Raw genomic sequence first — 19,961 nt, 5'->3', positions numbered from 1 at the left:
GATGGCAGACTTTTGTCAAATTGACAGCCTCCATTGTTGGGTTCCACATCGTATACAGTGTGTGCTCTATGTTGAAGCCGGGATAGGAGGCATCTTGCAGGACTACAATTTATAACGAGTGCTTTTGCAAGCTTGGCCTGCATGCATTTTCAACATTCCCATTCATTAAGGTGTCCGAGTTTTTGTGGCTATCTGACTTCTTTTGGCTATTCTGGAACTGTCATAAGTGGTGAGATGAAGCATTCTACAGGGGGCTGGTTTTCACAGCGCCCTTGTGTACAACTAGCTTGTGTCCATGTGCTCTCAAGGAAAATACCTTGGTTCCTGTGTGTATCCCACATCTTTTGGTTTTGTGGTGTCTGAAGGGGTTCATCTGCCATGTCTTTCATTAGAATCTCTTTCACCCTTGCCTTGATTCATATTCTGTAAGTATAATGATGATACAAATTTTCATCTCACGTTAATTGCATTGTAATGAGGATGACCTCCTTTGTCAAGTGTTGCTGTTACAAAAAGTAGAAAAACTATCACTTTCTCAAAGCAACTATACGTATCTCATTTAAGCCCCTCAAAGGTTGTGTTTGTTAGAGCTGAGGAGCTCTGCAAAGATGCCTAAGAGTAATACCTGTTAATGTCTACTTAGTGTTCATATGTGTGAAGCTAATCAATGAGCTCCTAAAAATGTTTGCAAGCTGTTGAAGCTTGAGGTGCATGCATCTAAGTTGAATTGCTAGGTCCATTGAGTTGTTTAATACTATACTTTATTCACTTTCCTTAGAACAAGTGTTCTCAAATTTCAAAGTCTTATCTTGATAGTCTGGCAAGTCTTTTATGTTTAGATATGTTTTGTGTGTGCTATTATTTGTGAAATCTAGTGCTGTATTTCAGTTGTTAATGATTGGCTTTTATTCTGATATATATGATAGGATTTGTAACCAATGCGTGGCTTGTATTGCTTGTGTCATTGCATTTTATTGGTTTCGTATTGGTAGGTGGACGATTGAGGTTTGTTTTTGTTTTATTTAATGCAAGAGTCCTTTGTTTCATAGGAGGAGCATCCCCCCATACCGGAGCACCTTTCACCTCCAATCACCGATTTCTTACTTCAGTGCTTTCGCAAGGCAAGCAGATGCTATTATATTCTTGTGGGCATTATTAATTTCTTGTCGGCTTGAATCCAATTTAAGGAGAGCACACTTTGTTGTGCAGCTTCCTTTCTTTGGGGGGGGCGGGTGGGGAGAATAGGCAATTATCTTGCATTGATTGTATAAATAATCCTGTAGTATGTTGGTCTTTATATCAGGATGCTAAGCTCAGGCCTGATGCAAAAACTTTGCTCAAGCATCCTTGGATTCAAAACTCAAGGCGTGCACCATATTCATCGATTGAGCGTACAGATGGCAAACTTAAGTATATATCAAGGACTCTTTTAATTTTTAGCTATATGCTCAATCTCACCATTTAGATATTTCAGTAGTATTGAGAAATGGTGTAGACTTGAAATTGTACTAATGCTTTATGGCATGCTGTTGAGTCATGTATTCCTTTCAATATTTGTTGACCTTGTGAACAAGTTTTGTGCTAATTTGGGTTTTAGCTTGAGCTGGTCATTGGTGCGACACCTATTTTTTTAATGGGACATTTCCATTCTGTTGCAAGCAACAAAAGATAAAAAGCTGAAAAAAGACTGTGCATTACACTAATGTTTTCTAACGGATAGTTGGCAGCAAATAATATGTGGTAAAAGAACGATTCTTTGCTCCTTGAGTTTTAGTGTTTTAATAGAAAAAAGGTCTGGAAAGCTTGAAGCAAAAATACACTTTTAAAAACAAAAAAGACATTGTTAGGGAGGTTTCACAAATGGGCGCTGGACGTTGGACCATGGGCCCTACATGTCCGGCGGCTAAGGGGGAGCTTGGGCATAAGCACTTTCACAAACGGGCGCCGGACAAACATATAAATTTAACTATGTTAGCAAATGAGAAGTGGCCAAGTGGTTATCATGGCAAATTCTCTACTCTTGTCCGCCTCCAATTTTTTTTGGGCGGCCTTGGACTATCGCCCAAGAAAAAGCCTCTGCCCAAACTTTATTGGGATGCCACATAAGCATGCCCGCGCCCAGTTGTGAAACCATTTGAGGGCGGACAATTGAAATGACAGCATGCTATTCGCGGATATCATTTTTGCTAGGACGTCCGCGCCCGTTTGATAAGTCGATTTGTATTATTGGAGCCCATGTTCTTTGAAATGATTACTTAAGGACTTCCAAGTACTGAAAGGATTAGGTTTGCCAAGAAGTGGCTTATTGGATCGAATAAAATGAGTGACTTGTATTTTGGAAAAGTAAGCATGGCATACTTTCTAGGCAAGATTGCCTTTTGGGAAGTGTGTACTCCCCAAAGGTAATGCTTGACTTTTTAGAATTGAAATGCCTCTCATAAGGTGAGTATCATCATACACCCCGAAGGCATATTTTGCACATACATGTGGGTGGGATAATGGGATTATAATGGCTTAAGGCTTGAGGGGGCCAATATCCTCAGGGCCGTTTTAAGGTTGGTCCTCCAAGTGGTGGCTTGGCAGCTACATTGTCCAACTTTAGATGCATTAAAATTTTCCCATCATGATGTTGTTTTCACCACATGCTCCAACTCTAATAAATAATGTCAATTGAGGGGACCATATCTATTAAACGCTTTGGCTTTTAGAAAGATTTTGTGTATGAATGGTACGTGCTTTCTTCAACTTTTGCATTTTTCCCAAGCTACTTGCGTCCATTCCACATGTCCTCCCTATTAGAGTCTACACTATTTGAGGCCCAAAAGGCCCATACGTGAAGGAGTAACATTAGCATGATATGGTGCAATGAGCCATGCACTTATATGTATAAGCTTCTATAATACTAGGCATCCAACCCTAAATACAAGGGTTGTACCCTAAATATCCCACATTTCCAAGAATAGCCCAACTGTTCCAGGAGAACCCTCCCTAACCAGATCTAGACCTCATCCAATGCTAGCTCAAATCTTAACCCTAGTTTCAAAACCCTAATTAGACTAAGCTTGATCTCTAAATCAATTTAAATCAATGAGTTAATCCAGCTTCAACCCTGACCCTGCTCCTCCAAGATTAGACACACAGTTCATCCCGTATGAACATAACGGAAACAGCCACCAATATCTCTATTTTCTATCTTTACATTGCAATTTTCCAATTTTGCTACCCAAAGAGAAATTAGAGTGGAGACTTCACAAGCAAGGCCATCCAACAAATTGTGAGCACCGACATTTTCAAGAAACAAATCCTAATTGCAAATCCCATTGGCATTCATACACAAATTGAGTGATAATGTTAGTCAGCAGCACTCAATTATCACTCACTCACACACTAGCACCTAGTGCATATGGGATAAGTCCCATAATGACACGTGGCACTCACACATGACTCACACACATGAACTAGTACTAGATCACCTAGTACTACACACTAACACATCACATCACCACACTCTTTGGCTATGATATCTCCAACACCCCCCTTCAGAGCAAAGAGTGTGAGACCCAACATGCAAGAGTAGACCAAACCCACCTCCACCGCAATGCTGCAAAGAGCAAGTCCAACTATCCAACACCTCTCGTGTGATAGCGAATTCGCAGTCAGCTTGCGACCGGCAAGAGCATACCATCACTCGTCATCCCCCCTTACTCTGAACCGGGTGGTCAATACCATCAACCAAAGTAAAAGGCAATACATTCATTTTTGGGGGACAACCCAGGGCAAAGTACCTCTTATTGACTCCAAATACATTCAATTTAGAGGGACAACTCAAGGCTGAGAACCTTTATTTGACTCAACACAAACACACATAGCATAGGGGCCTATCGGTGCTCCAAATGTGAACCCGAATCAGAAAGCAGCAGGTATATGCCCCGAAAAGCAGAAATAAACCATCAGGTGAGCACTTGTGGGCGTGATAACTGCCCACGGTGCTGCAGCAGGTATGAAACCTTAAAAACGGCTCACCAAGACACTCCGAAGTGCAAAAACAGGTCAACAATGTGAAAGGCGTTTCCTAGAACAGCTCCAAATGCTGTAGCAGGTCTCTGTTGCAAAAAACGGCTGATGTAGATGTGCTGGAGGCCAAGGAACTGCTCGAACATGCTTTTGTTGTAGGCGGTTCTGCAACAGCAACCCTAGAACACCTTGAAAATGCGAGCAGGAGCTCCAAAACTGGTTGAAAATGCCTCCAAATAGGTAAAAAATCTGCAACCAACGCGCGTGGATGGGCTGCTCTGCTGCAGCAGCCTGGAAACCCTAAAAACTCTGAAATGGCTCGAATTTCCACACGTGCTGCTCCTAACAGACCTGAACAGAGGCGGCTATGAAGGGGAGGCAATGGAGAGGCTACGCGTGCAAAAAGGAGAGCAAACGCGCTACAAAACAGAGGTGGAATGGGCAGCTAAGATGGCAGCTGTGCAAAAACCCTAAAAGGGTAGAAAGCAGCTGAAAGGAGACAGAAACAAGGCTGAATACGTGGATGAGTGGGCAGTTGTTTATACAATGGTCTACTCCCACTGTTGGGCATGAACCATGACATTTTGGGGATGCATAGTAGCTGATGCCGGCTATACGTGATGGAATATATGTCAGAGGCTGTCATGAGCTTAAAGATGCACTGGTTGGTTTGAGGTCGGTCATTTTCCTGGATGCAGCTAATATATGCTTAGAAGCTTCCCTTGTCGGTTGAGTTCTGGAGGGGAGCCCAAAGGTTCAATAAAAATTCTAAAACTATGCAGAGCGAGGACAGTTACCCAAGGAGTTCGGGCAGATCTGTTTCTTTATAACTTTGTCACTGCTGATTGGTTAAGTCAAGTCAGCCAGGGCTCTTTTTGTACCTTCTGACTTTTCATAATATGGAGCTTTGCATGCAGTAAACATCTGTGCTGCTTTTGAACTGGAAATTGAGAGTGCTCACAAGGGGGCTTTCAATTCATAGACTCCATATGTTAATTGTTGCACCTGCACTCTCATAGATCAAGGTTTTCTGATGTACTATAAAACCCATTTTGAGTGGAAAAAATGGAAAAAGAAAATCAAAGCAAGATCATCTGCTAGAAAATAATAGTGTGGAAGTATTTTGTGATGGCAAATTCCCAATATTGTTGTCCTTAAACTTTTCAAGCTGACAGATGGGGCTCAGTCCAGTCACTCTGTTTGTGCCTAAAATGGACAATGTATAATGCAGAAATGTGCCAGAAGATGTACAGAATGTTGTGGTGAAAACATTGGAGGATGGTGATACTAATGCATCAAGAGTAGCTGCAGATGAGCTGATAACAAAGGACGCGTATGGCTCTGGTTCTGTAAGTCTCGAGTACTGGTATTTCTCATAATAGCTTTGTCGGTTGCTGACAAAATGCTTGTTTATGAAGAATGATCTTGTTCGCCAATGCTTTTGTATTTGATGATGTGTTTCTGCAATTAGCTAAGGTGTATGTTTCATAATGTAAGGTTCTTCAGGATAATTATCAGTTTTTACTGAGGAGTATAGCTAGATCCATGCACAAAAGGCAATCATTAACGGTTTTCTATTCTCCTCTGGCATGCATTTTATAGGTTTCTGTATGACAAGTGCATTCTATGTTTTGACTCCAAGCACGTCCAATGTTATATGCATCGGATTCACTAATGCAAACCTGGACTAACAGCTACCTTATTTGCAACTCATTTATGATGAAATGCACAAAACACACTGAGGTTGGGGTGTCAAAGGGACTAGCAATGCTGAATACAACAGTTGAATTGCAGCACTGAAGTCCTGCTTAGCATCGTTCTTGTATGCTTTTCTAAGGGCACATGAGTCACTGACTTCGTATACATGCGAGGGGCTGACTGGAGACTGATTGAAGGGCTATGCAGATTGCACCACATTTTACAGGCTTGATGGGCCAGCTAGATGTGCTTTTCACAAGCTGTGGTCAGTACATGGACTGCTTGGTCAATCTACTTGAAGAGCTGCCTGGCTAGTTGGTTGACATACCTGACAAAGGTTATTTTGCTCGACCTTCGTACAGGTAACTGTAAATGGCTCTGCAAACTGTAGATTTGGCCTACTGCTGGCAGGCAGGCCTGTGTGCACTTAAGGCTGTCTCTTCAAACATATTGTTTTTTGCTGTAGCTCTAGGTCTCCTGCTGCCATTCTTGGTGCATGTCTCACTTCTAAGTTCTACTCTAAGTACTTGGTGTTCGTGTTGACTACCACTACTCTTAGCAGGAATACAACCTTTGCACCCTTATGGCAGGGCTTAGGTATCATAACATGAGGGCCATGCTCAGGAACTGACCTCTTTCTTAGCTTTGAAGGTAAGGTTGTCTCTGAGAGACCTGTCACCCCTTCAAAGCCTTTAGCTTGCTTTTGTTGCAATGAATGCAAACTGTCCTTTACTCCCGTTGTGCGCTGCTCTAAACCTAGTGATTGCATTCTGAAGGACTGTTTGTTTGGTATTAGCCTTTCAAACTGACTTCCTGTTTTGGTATCGGCTTTGTTGTTCACCTGCTTTGTGACCTCTTTGGTGCTCTTGGAGTCTCTGAGACCTCAAAATGTCTAAACATTGCTCTTGAACTAACTAGTGGATTGTCAGGTGTTAAGTACCACATTGTAACATTGATGTTTAGGCAGAAGTTTTAAGGTTAGAATTCAACTATCTCGTCATACCAAGCAAGAATCTGATAAAAAGGGAACATAATACAACACTACATTGGCTAGCTTGAATTTATTCCTTCTTTGGTTTTTTCTTCTCAGCTTCTCTTTGAAATTGGTGCTTCTGATGACAATGCTGCCTTGAGCAAAGGCTATTGCTCAAAGCATGCTATCCCCCTTCCTACGACTAGACTATCTAATTATTTCATCTAGGTTTTGGTTGTAGGTGAACTACCCGTGCTAGGTCTGCTCTTGTCTACGTCAGACCCATCTTCATATCAACTTATCAATTCTATAATTGGGCCAGTTAACACTTTGCTCATAGATATTTGGCTCGTTGAACATGAGTGTCCTTTAAGCAAGGTTTATTTCTTCTTCTTCTCTCTTTTTAACACTTTTCATGGCTGATGTCTGTAATATGGCAAACCAATGTCTACCTTTCTTAGGATACTTGATATGTATGTAAGGGCAAGGCCATCTTCTCCTTACTCCCTGATTTTACTTGATAGTGGGAACGGCCTCTTTGCAGTCAGTTGCTTTTGGTGATTGGGGTCGTTGCTGTAATGAGGTGTGATTGAAAACAACAATTTGTCCCTTGCTTCTGCAACACAAAGTGCTGCAGCACTTGCCCATGGGCTTGATCATTGTGTAGTTTATAGATCAAGGTTTCATTGTCCAACATTTGTGCTGCTATGGTCTTACTTAGAAGTTGATTGATCTGACTTGCTAGGGACCAAACTTGAAATATATTATTCTATGCGTAAGAAATTGGCAGATCAGGTTTTAGATAATTCCTAAGGTGCACAATGCAGCATGGTTAGTCCTGATAAAGAACAGATTTCTACCTGCAAATATTTTTCCATAGCTAGACAAGACCCATATAAAGATCTCTACTCTTAATATCTTGGCTGCACAATATACTGACGCATTCATGCTTATATTCTGGGGGTGCAGAGCCAATCTGAGTGCTACTTTATTTTATATAAAGCTGAGGCAGAGCATTAACAGCATCTTGAAAAAGCTGTGGAGTTTTTATTAAAGGAATATTATTGCATCCAGATAACGGTCCTTTTGTCAACATACAATTGTTAATCAGAGGCTTGTACAATCTTTCTTTGATAGTGGTGTTATATGCATCAATACAAAAATGCAAGTCTAGAGTCTAGAGGAACTAATAATGAGAAAGCTAGTAAACATGTTTAAAAAAAAGACACAAAGATTGTCCAATGAGTTTGGGCAAGCTTGGGGGAATGAGGTGGCTCAAACTGGAACTCTTGTTGAGAAACAGGGACCGCATTAATCAGTTCATCATTGTCATATCTTTTATATGTATGATTTTTCTCAATGCTTTCAAATACCCTATTTGGTTGAGAACTAGGGATATAATGCTCGAAGGATCTCCTTTTTAAGGGTTTGAAGAAAGTTAATAGAAAGTAACTCTTGTCAAACAAGGTGGCAGTCAGAGGTTGATAAAAATTTGGTGGGATATCTGGGTCCTATGGGTCCCTGCTGTCTATCTGACAGCTCATGCAATTGGTTGGAGGTGGCTAAAGGCATTGACCCCATGCAAAGTCAAAAAACAAGGTTGAGATAGGGTTTTGCCGCTAAATAGTGGACAAAAGCAGCAGATAGTTCTATGTACTGAGCTGGATCAACCATTAGGCGATCGCATTGGCAAAAGGATTGATCTTCATACTTGCCCTCAGATTTGCCACATGCAGTAGGTATGGCTCTTTAACCTTAGTATTAGGGTCTGTAGGGGGCCTACGAAGCTTCTTCACCTGCAACTCCAAAGTCCTCACGTGCACAAGCTTTGCATGTCGAATCTACTCTCCTCTCAGAGTATTCTATCATGTACTCACAATCCCAGAAGTCAGGAAACTTCTAGTAGCCTCTACATCTTGCTCCTCATGGTCATCTAAAGACGGTGATGAGGGAACCTCCACTTGGTAGGGCATTGACTCTAGTCTCTTCTTTGAGACTTCAAGGATTTCCTTTGTTGTTTCCTTCTTTGCTCCCTCACCACGTTGTGGTTGTGGCCTCTTTTTCTCCCCCTTTGGACACTTTTTGCTCTCTCATTCCCAGATGGCACCTGAGCTTGGAACATGTAAGAAACTAGCTTGGGTGGGAGATTGGCATGTTGTGATGGTTCTTGAACTTGTTCCCTTTAGAGCAAGGGGCTTGAGTCTTCTCTCAAAGTTACAGTTTGTTGTCTCAAGAACTACGATTTGCTTATGTGGAGAGTCAATTTTGCTGGACTAAGTGAACGCCAATGGTTGACTTCGGCTCCTTTGAGAAAGAGGAGGAAGAGACATCGAAGTTTATTTACAAAAGGGAATGGAATTTATGGTTGAAGAAAATCACAGGAGTGGTGACACTTTGCTTGGAAAACTTGATTGATAACTGGTCCCATTTACCTAAGGTACAATGACAGGCTTTAGTGATATATGATGTACATGACGTACCTTCTAGGTAGAATAATATGCCATGAGGCGGAACTAGGGCTGGCTGGATTTTTTCTACTTTGGGTGTGCAAGTTAGTTATAATAGTGTGAAGAGTATTTGCAACATATTTGGCATATATATTCATTTCTTTTCATTTGGGGTATATTGTCATACATAGATGTTACCCTTAAATATACTACTTATTTCCCCTCTCCTTTACAACAACTATAATTTGTTCCTGCACTCCTGCTCCGTTGCTCAAACCCTCATACTTGTGCCTTCTCTCTCCCATGCACTCCATTTGCTACTAGTAAGCACCACAGCCTGATCTTTGGCTGGCTTCTCAAGGAAGCTATTGTGATGAAGGGAAACGGTATAAAAGAGAAGGGGCTGATGAAAGTAAAGTGGGAAAAGAAGTGATGATGGTGATGTGACTGTAGGATCGCTTGAGAGAGAGAGAGTACAGATAGCAAAACATAGCACAAGCCTTAGCCGTCACGTTAAACTTGGATTAGATAATAAAAAACAAAGGAGTACAAGGTACAAGTACCTAGACCTAGGACTAAGTGTCCTAGGTGTCACATAGGACTAAGTGTCCTATGTGGCCTAAAAGACACTAACACTATAAGTGTCTTTATTTATGCCTACAAGGCACATACCATGGCCTATAGGGCATCACTAGAACCACCAAAGGATGGCCTACAAACCCCCCTCCATGGGATGGGCTGAAGTACTCTGGAAACGTCTCAGAATACCTGGTATTTTTTGGTCATGGTGGCACATGTTTATCCTAAAGGATATAGCCACCTATGAATGTACAAGGGATGTCAGATCATGTAACAAAGGGAACCAAGTGTAAAGCCTGTCGAAAGACTTCAAACTTGGGATGAGGAAGTGCCTTTGTAAACATATTTGCTATGTTGTCCTCTGTGGAAAGATAGGACAACTCTATGTCTCTTGCTGACACCCGCTCCCAAACATAATGATAGTGAACTTCAATATGCTGGGTACGCGCATGAAACAGTGGGTTACGTGCAATGGCCAAAGCACTCTGATTGTCAGTGTAGACAATAGTGGATGTCTAGCGAATACGAAGATCTTTAAGTAACCGTCGAAGCCAAACACACTCTATTGTAGCGGTGAAAGCTGCCCTGTACTTAGCCTCACAGCTAGACGTGGCAACTGTTGGTTGCTTCTTGCTGAGCCAAGAGATACATGAATTGCCAAGCAAAAAACAATTGCCAGTATGTGACACTCTGGTGTAGGAACATCCTGCCCAGTCACTATCCGTGTAAGCATGCATGGTAAGTGAACCCTGATCACCATAGAAGAGGGCTAAATCCTGAGTGCCTCTGAGATATCTGAAGACTCTCTTCACTACCTGCCAATGCTGTGAACTGGGCATGTGCATGAATCTGCTGAGCTGAGATACTGCATACTGCAAGTTGGGTCTGGTCTGACATAAATAAATAAGGCATCCAACAGCCTGCTGATAAAGAGTGATATCGCATGGTGGGCTCCCATCATGAGCTGAGAATTTGAAGCCAGGGTCCACTGGAGTAGAGATTGGCTTGCAATCCTCAAACTGAAAACGATCAAGGAGCTGTCCAATATACTTGGACTGAGACATCATGATACCCCCCTCAACATGAGCAAACTGAATGCCCAAATAATAATGGAGCCGTCCCATGTCTGACATGTAAAAAATCTGCTGCAAATCAGCCTTGAAAGCTGCAATTTGCTGAGTATCTGGGCTCGTGATGAGCATATCATCCACATATAAACTCAGCACTACAAAATCAGATCCACTCCCACGGACATAAAGAGTGGGTTCTGTGGGACTATTCTGAAAACCAAGGGATAGTAAGTGTGCATGAATTTTGGCATACCATGCCCTAGGTGCGTGCTCCAAACCATAAAGGGCTTTTCTAAGCCGGCATACCTTATTTTCAGAATTAACAACCTCAAAGCCAGGAGGTTGTGTGACATAGACTTCTTCCTGCAGATCCCCATAAAGAAAAGCAGTTTTGATGTCAAGCTGGTGCACTTGCCAATGATGATGGGCTGCAATGGCAATGACACATCTAATGATAGTAATCTTGGATGTGGGAGCAAATGTCTCCTCAAAGTCAATGCCTTGTTGTTGGGCATACCCTTTTGCAACAAGACGGGCTTTGTATCGATCTATGCTGCCATCAGATTTCCTTTTTAATTTGTAGACCCACCGCGTTCCAATGGCATGCTTGCCGGGAGGGAGATCTACTAATTCCCATGTGTCATTTTTGGCAATAGATTGTAACTCAGCTCTCATTGTATCCATCCACTCTTTGCTGTCAAAAGCATCTTTATGGCACAGAGGCTCTTCATTGCAAGCTGTAGCAAGGAGTGCAAACTCAAGAAAGTGACCATGCTGTCTATTCCCTGATCTTCTCCGGGCAGCAAAAGGCTGATCTTGTTTGCTGTCCCTCAATGTATCAAGAAGCCATCTGGGAACTTGCCTTTGCTGTCTATTGACAGCTTTCTCTTCAATGACTGCATCATGAATAGTGGGATCATTTTGTGCCGGAAGAGAAACCTGCAAATCAGCATGAGGTTGTGGCTGATTATTGCTTAGTGGAGGGCCTGCAAGAGGCTCAAAATCCTCTTCTGATGATGGCAGAGGTAACCAAGATTCAAAGGCATCAAATATGTCAACATCTGGCTTTGCTTTGCAGTCCACAAGAGGAGAAGCTGAATGTTCAGCAAAGATTACATCTCCACTGACAATAATCTTCCCAGTATTTGGTTGATATAATCGATACCCTCTGCTCTCCTGGCTGTAACCAATGAATATGCATTTGATTGCCTTGTCATCAAGCTTATGTCTCAGTTGAGATGGTACATGAACATATGCAAGAGACCCAAAAACTCTCATGTGTGAAAGTGAAGGCTTCCTGCCTTTCCATGCTTCATAAGGTGTAACAGTCTTCAATGCCCGTGTAGGTGATCTATTCAGCACATAGTTGGCACACATTACTGCATCAAGCCAAAATTTATTGGACAAAGACTTGGCCTTAAGCATGCATCTGGCCATCTCCATTGTGGACCTGTTTTTCCTTTCAGAAACAGGATTCTGCTGAGGAGTGTAAGGAGTAGTGCATGAGTGAATAATGCCCCGTGAAGACAAAAATGCATCAAACTCCTTTGACATATACTCTCCCGCCCTATCTGTGTTGAGGGTGACAAGCTTGCATCCTGATTCATTCTCAACCATATTCAGCCATCTCTGAAAGCATGAGAAAACTTCAGATTTGGCTTTTAAAGGATACACCCAGCAATATCTTGTGAAATCATCAATGAGAGTCATGAAATACTTATAAAAGAATAGTGGTCTGGATTACCCATGGCCACTAATCGAAGGGTTGTAGCAAACCCTTGATATGTATCTGGCAGTCCATTCAATGTGGTACTGACAAGCTGTGAATTTGGCACCACCTCATCAATGTTGGCAAGCTGTTCCATGAGGTCCTTGACCTTTGTCAGGTATGCATCCATAGACTCACCTTCATTCATACTGACTTCTTGTAATTGCCTTCTCAAATATGCAACACGAGCTTCATTGCGAATCTGATAGAGAGAAGCCAATTTATCCCAAGCATCCTTTGCTGTCCTGCAAGACCGGATGTGTGGAATAATGATTCTCTTGCATGATAAAGCAATGCATGAATGTGCATTTGCATCTCTTGCATCCCATCTTGACTGTTCTTGAGTTGGAAGAGCAGCAGCAGGAGTGCTAGAGGAAGAGGCATAAGGAGTAGTACCCCCTGCAGTAGGACCATCAGTAGAGGCAACCGTTGTAGCATTGGCTGGCCTCAGATCAGCCCCAGAAACAATATTCCACAAATGCTTTGCACTAAGAATATGTTTCATGAGATAAGACCACATCGGATAGTTGGTGCCATCCAACTTATCATCTTCACGAAGAACTCCAAATAAATCTTGATTGTTCCCAGCCATAGCAAATGTGATACCCTGAAAAAGACCTGAAAACCCAAAAGCCTCAAGGCTATCACTGCAAAAAGCTGGCTGTCCAAAAATGACAGCAAATATCTACAAATTTTCGACACAAATCAAAGGGCAAATGCATATCTGACCCAAATGTGACTGTAGCAGGCAATGTTCACTGCAAAAACAGCAAATCTGGTAAAAGCCCCAAATTTATTGAGGGCAAATAGGCCAAAAAAAGGGCAAATGCAGAAAAGCCCCAAATTTTACTGAAATTTTTGCAAATGTGACCCAATGTTTGCAAATCTGACTCAATGTCCTGCAAAAGTGACTCAATGTCCTGCAATCTGACCCAATGTACTGCAAACAACAAGAGATTGCAGACCAAATCCCAAAAGCCCCAATGTTCTTGCAGGAATTTGCAACCAAAGAAGCTGAAATGAACTGAAAGCCCCAAAAGATACCAATGTCCAAAATGTAACCTTGCACGTGCAACCACCTGTACGGGGACCTTGAAAGATGTACTAGCTGTACGGACAGCTCAAGTACAGTGTACAGTAACTGTACGGATCAAGTATAGATCAAGTGCACCGTACGATGTACGGTTGAAGTATGGAGCTGGTACATGTACAATGGTACGTTGGTACGAAAACTGTACGGAACAGTACGTTCCCACGTGCATGTACGGCTTGCAGTATGGACAAGTATGCAAGGCAAGTATGGAGTTGTACACTTGCTCAGGTACGGAGCTGTATTGCGCAAGTATGATGGTAGGTACGAATCTGTACGAATGCAGGTGCGATACATGTACAGAAACGTACTGACGAGTATGGCGATGCAGGTTCACCTTTGTACGGCTGCTCAGGTACGTTGTACGAAACTCAAACATGATGTATGGCGCAAGTACGTACGGACTGTACGAGACCTTCTGTACGCTTGTACAGAGGATGTATGGCGCAGTACGGGCCTGTGTGAAAGTCCGTACGGAAGGTGATGCAGGGAGTCCGGGGGCAGGAAGACGAGTCAAAACCAGCTTTGATACCACTGTAGGATCGCTTGAGAAAGAGAGAGAGTACAGATAGCAAAACGTAGCACAAGCCCTAGCCATCACGTTAAACTTGGATTAAATAATCAAAAACAAAGGAGTACAAGGTACAAGTACCTAGACCTAGGACTAAGTGTCCTAGGTGTCACATAGGACTAAGTGTCCTATGTGGCCTAAAAGACACTAACACTATAAGTGTCTTTATTTATGCCTACAAGGCACATACCATGGCCTATAGGGCATCACTAGAACCACCAAAGGATGGCCTACAGTGACAACGATGGGGAACATTGTTTAGTCAACTTTGGACTACTTTTTGATTAGCCTTCTCCTTTAATGCTAGCCTTCATCATGGCTGAGTCTGCCCTTCACTTTCGGAGTGCCTACATAAACTCAGTACGAAGACCTTGTATAAATGGATGCTCAAGTATGCGGGGGTGTGTGGATTTGTATGTGTGAGAGCATATTTTTATACTATGGTCTACATCCACTGTGGGGCGCTGATGACGTTAGTGGGGATGTCATAGTAGCTAGTCCCTGCTATGCGTGTGGAGTTTATGGTTTTCAACCTTATGAGTGACTATCATGAGATTGAAACTGCACTATGTTGTGTTTCTAGGGGATGAGTTTAGGAATGTTCCTGGATTCATCTATGGTCTACATCCACTGTGGGGCGCTGATGACGTTAGTGGGGATGTCATAGTAGCTAGTCCCTGCTATGCGTGTGAAGTTTATGGTTTTCAACCTTATGAGTGACTATCATGAGATTGAAACTGCACTATGTTGTGTTTCTAGGGGATGAGTTTAGGAATGTTCCTGGATTCATCTAGGGATATATTGTTTAGTCAACAATTCTAGTAAGGAGGGTATGATGGGGAATCAAATCTGCACATGCATGTTAATCAAATTGACAAGATATCTAGTCTGCCCCCATAATGGATGGCAGAAATGTAATTTGAAGGAGGTGCTTTTATATACAGATGATGAGAGATTTCAACATTGTAGCGTATGCCAACACTTATTTAATTTTTTGGCAACCGCTCTATTCGAAATTATAGCCCAGTTTGGCAGCCCCTTTCCCTCTCACCCCTGTGTCACCCCTGTGGGACATTCCTCTTTCTACGGTTGCAATGGCACAAGACCTCGCTCCAAAACTAGCTTTCAAATGAGCGGCAGCGAGTCATTCTCACATAAGAGATGAAATGAAAGAAAGCATCCTTAGATAAGTATATAAAGCCAGGAAATTTACTAAATCTTGTTCAGTTTGAACAATAGCACAATTTCCATTGTCTAGATGTAATATGTTTATAAAGGAGCTCCCATGCAAATAATAGTTTGACCAACAAAACATTTGTTTGAATCAAAGCTCTCACAAATATTCCATATCAGGGGTTCTTGGTTAAAATAAGTAACCATTTGTCAGAAAAGGGGTGGTTCCAGCTTATTGTGCTTTTCTATTAGCTGGAACTATCATTTGAACTATGTGTTGCGGATGCCTAGGGAAGGATGGGTTCCTGACTTTCAACAGTTCTCTGGCATGTGCTTGCAGGTGCAGTTGTGTTTAAACTCGTATTATGATTGATGATTTCATAAAACTCTTAATTAATTTATAGTTTGCATTTTGTACAGTACAAACATTTGTTGCCCTAATGCCACTATTTCAAGTTCCAAATTTTAGTTTCTACTTCGTGATCTTTTAAAATTTCCAAAAGTTACAAACCATGAAGGCTGAAAGAAATTGAAAGTTTGATGATGATGAGGATGGTACAGACAAGTGAAGTGAAGGCATATTTGCAATGAGGGGAACATGTCTCTTCTAGTGCCACATAAATGCAATATGCGAGTGATGCAAGGCTTGAAGGCTACCTGGTGAGGCAGCAAATGCTCGTGAAGGGCTGCAATTGGAATGTTATGACATGAAGTAAAAAACATGCCTTCGAAATGAGTGTTCGTACAAGCAATGATTCAGGCTGAAATGAATAAATTATCTCTAGACATGGATTTTGTACAAAATACACATTTTGGCTCCATGCCACGATTTGTGGTTCCGAATTTTAATTGCAACTTTTTTCCCAAAAAAATCATTTCACTTTTGAATTCCAAATTATCCAACAATTACAAACCATGAAGGCTGAAATAAATTGAAAATTGTAGTGACATCCTTCATTCTAGAGATAAAATTTCAATAGCCTTTTATACATGCTCCATGGTTGCCCAAGAAACTTTATGGGTCAAAAATTTGTTGCGGATATGCTTTGAGGGGTCAAGCAAGCAGCAACCTTCAAGATAGTAAGTAGTATTGTGGGAATGGGACATTGGTTCCAGTCCCCCTTGGCCATGCTTGAGTGTACACAGATGAAAGGTCCACTCAAGCCATGGTAAAGAATTTGGATTATTTTAATTTCCTGCTCAACCAAGTGGATACATGAATGTTTAGTTGGCTTGCTGCTGGTTGGACCTACAAAAGGTACCTATCCAAGGAATAAATGTGAGCTGTTGCCGTATCATTTTTGTTATGTTTTCCAACAATAGCTAGATGGGCCAATTTATTTTGTTGCTTTTGTCATTACACTAGTAAGATGGGAAAGAGCATGAAAATGTTGTTTTAAAAAAAGTGAGACATTTAATTATCTGACAATCGAGTTTTGAGAGGTTAATAAGTCACGTTGGACGTTTCATATTGAAAGGCTTTTAGAGGGAGAAATATCATTTTCACGTCTTAAATGTGATGTGGATAATCTTTTGTTTCTCAGGATGATGATGCAAAGCCACGCTCCCCTACAAAAAATGCAGAGGCAACTGCTGTCAGTGTGAATCAAAATAACACTATTGGACGTAATACTCCCATTCGGATCTCACGTCAGATGGCGGAACGCTTGGCTAATGGAAAGGATGGACATGCTGGAGCAACACGCTTGGACGAAGTGGTGGTTTCTTATGAAAAGTTTACCACGGCAAGCGAAATGGCTTCAACATCTATGCTGTCAGTTCATGAGGAAGTGTCTGCTGTCTCAATGACACAATGCTCACTTTCTGGTCTAGAAAATGGATTTGGTACCGAAGATCAGTGCAGCCCTGTCATTGAGAAGACTTCGAATTCAAAGTTGACAAATTTATCTGATCAGGCAGTAGTTCTCCCAACGGTGGGAGGCGAACATGAAAAGGTGATTTGTCATACGAAGGTTTTGCAAAACATGGATGACTTTTGTTTTGGCTATACTTCCCTTTTCCTGCTACAATCAGATTAGCTGGCCCTGAAATAGTGTTAGTTCCTTCGATGACAAATTAAACAGGTTTGGGATTTCTACAAATACACTTGAAAACCTGATGTGTGAGGTTTTCAACTGCATATTTGTTTTGAAGAAATATTTCTTTGTCTTTCTTCAATTGAATTCAAGGGATCTATTGCACATGTATCCGTTGATATTTACATATAGTCGCTATTTTTGATCAAACTTTTATTTTGATTCTATTTGGAGTGAGACACTCGTGCTTGGGGTTTTATACAGCAATCAATATAGCTAGCGCTGATTGAGTGACTTGGTATGATGACAAAAAAAGAAACTGGTTTTGGATTTCTGCACATACAATAAAAACCTGATGTTGTGAACCTTTCAATTGCATAATATAGTTTGAAGCAGTATTTTCAAGGACATATTTGTTTCAAGTGCATATTTACAGGCTAGTAGCTAGTTATCCAATGTCTAACTCACATTTGATTAGCCAATTTATTACATTGAAGCAGCTGACATACAAGAAAAGTCTTTCTTTCTGTACTTACAAGTTTGAAGCTACTCTCCTTACTCTGAAGCTCACAAGTTTTGTTGCATTATTGCCTATGCAGGCTAGAAAATTGTCAACAGTACCTTCAGCAGGAGAGCTCAGTAAATTTAGCGACACCCCAGCTGATGGTATCCTTGATGATCTCTTTGAGGAGCCGTTTGGTAAAGCTCCAACCTCCAGTGTTAAGGAAGCCTCTACATCTGATATGATGGCAGCTCCCATGTTTCGACCAAGCCTCTCAGCTTCAGGGGAGAATGGAAGAACTAGCCTGGCTGCAAAACTGAAGGCAAAAATTGTACAGAAAAGAGTAGAAGGGGAGAATGCTGTTTCAGTAAAGCAAATGGGAGACGATATTTTTTCAGCCTTGTTGGAATCTGGAGAGCAAATCAATAGTGGCATGGCAGACTTGGTAAGCAATCCTTTGTTCTTCATGCCAACCTCATATTGTAGCTTGTATTCACATTCATTCGGGAGCTTGACTTTGTACATAGTTCTAAGGTTTTGAACTGTAGCCCTCGCTTTGCATGTGGATTGCCTTGTATTGGACTTCCAGTTCACATGGGACCATGATTGCTCCATGTCATGCATCCTTTGATCACGAATCCTTGCCATATGCATTTATAAGAAACTTTAGATTGGTTGAGGTGGATCTTTAGGTATCCGAGGGACAGGGGCATCAAAGGTCCTAGGGGACCCACCCGCTAGCTTGGTCTAGAGGGTGACCTTCACTCATTGATGACGCTTTTGAGGTAGTGGGAGAGACGGGAGGGCTCGTCCAAGCTGTTGTAGGAGTGGTTGGCGGGACTTGCTTCTGAGGCTGAGAGGACTAGGAGATATTGAATGGGGGTTTGGCAAGGGAAGAGAAGGGGTATTGGCAAAAGAGGAAACTCCGAGTGGGGGTGATGTTGGCAAGAGCATGGTTGGGGGGATACGACTTTCTAGGAAGGGTGGTAGGACGGAGGAAGCAATCTCTAGGGCTGGACGAGTCACGAGGGGGTAGGGGTCAAGTTGGAGCTTGGTTTATGTCAAGCCTTGGACGGTGTTCCGGGTGGGGAGGATTCGGGCCAAGGTGAACATTTGGAACTAGTTTTCAAATATTCATGGATCTTCACGTGACTTTGACTTCTTGGTTTTGTCCCTACCACAACAATTTTGCGTATTCTTGGAGGCTCCCATGATGGGGGATTTGGCACTTATGGAGGGTCGGATGCAACATCTTGGTATGTATTCTTGTGGTTGTTAGACACATTAAGACATGACACGTTGGCACACTTGTTTGTAATAAGACAATTCAGACATGTCTTTTTTCTTAAGTTACAAATAATTTATGTAAAAAACATACACGAGTATACAAATATATAGATTTAACATATAAATTAAAGTCTGCAATATATATCGTACTTACAACCCAATTGATATACGAATAATGAACTAATTTGAAAGTTTAACTAGACATCATGAAAAACTAAACTTAATACCCGTGAGCTACAGCCTACAAACACACAAAGCTAAAGGCTCACATCTTCAAAGGTTAGAGTTTAGGGCAAGAGAGCAATTGCCAATGAGTATAAACAACGTGAAAATGGGCCTGGATAAGGAGGACAAGTTCGGCGGTGCCTGCATCAGGATATTGTAGAGGAAAGTCGCATATGTGCGCTAGACCCCTGGATCGGTACATGTGACACAAAAGCCAGAGATCCCAAGAGGTAATCTACTGTACTCAATCCCCCTTCGTGTGGAAAGCAGGTGAGCCCTCCTGATAGCGGCCATTTGAGAAGACCGTTGTATATAATTAGATTATGAACTGCTCCCATATCCAGTAGATGTCGGCCATAACCAGTGATGTGTGGTGCATCCTCTGAGCGTCTTGCTATCCCAAGATCTATTGGGTCTATCTCTGGTACTCTAAGGCGATCAATCTCGAAGTCTAGTAGGCCCACATGTCTGTTCTCTGTACGCGCATTGAAGTCACCCAAAAGTAGGATCTCTCCCTGTCTGGAGAAC

General features: G+C 41.9%; 1 protein-coding gene across 2 annotated transcripts in view; it reads left to right on the top strand.

The window, feature by feature from the left end:
- Positions 1 to 19,961, top strand: part of LOC147889236 (MAP3K epsilon protein kinase 1-like) — a 65,932-nt gene that overhangs the window by 17,537 nt on the left and 28,434 nt on the right. For both annotated transcript variants that reach the window (XR_015542921.1, XM_087391797.1), the window contains exons 9-13: positions 1,050 to 1,121; positions 1,304 to 1,410; positions 5,246 to 5,363; positions 16,928 to 17,338; positions 18,019 to 18,366. Coding sequence is in view for 1 of the 2 variants with exons in the window: in XM_087391797.1 (XP_087247923.1) it covers positions 1,050 to 1,121; positions 1,304 to 1,410; positions 5,246 to 5,363; positions 16,928 to 17,338; positions 18,019 to 18,366 (1,056 nt within the window). In the remaining variant the exon portion in view is untranslated. The remainder of the gene's footprint in view (positions 1 to 1,049; positions 1,122 to 1,303; positions 1,411 to 5,245; positions 5,364 to 16,927; positions 17,339 to 18,018; positions 18,367 to 19,961) is intronic.

The sequence above is a fragment of the Dipteris shenzhenensis genome, chromosome 20 (genome assembly GCF_047967505.1).
Source record: "Dipteris shenzhenensis isolate YYH24624 ecotype China chromosome 20, Dip_SZ_1.0, whole genome shotgun sequence".
In the NCBI taxonomy this organism is placed as follows: domain Eukaryota; kingdom Viridiplantae; phylum Streptophyta; class Polypodiopsida; order Gleicheniales; family Dipteridaceae; genus Dipteris; species Dipteris shenzhenensis.
Note: the sequence above shows the minus strand (reverse complement) of the source record. Positions and strands in the feature narration are given on the sequence as shown.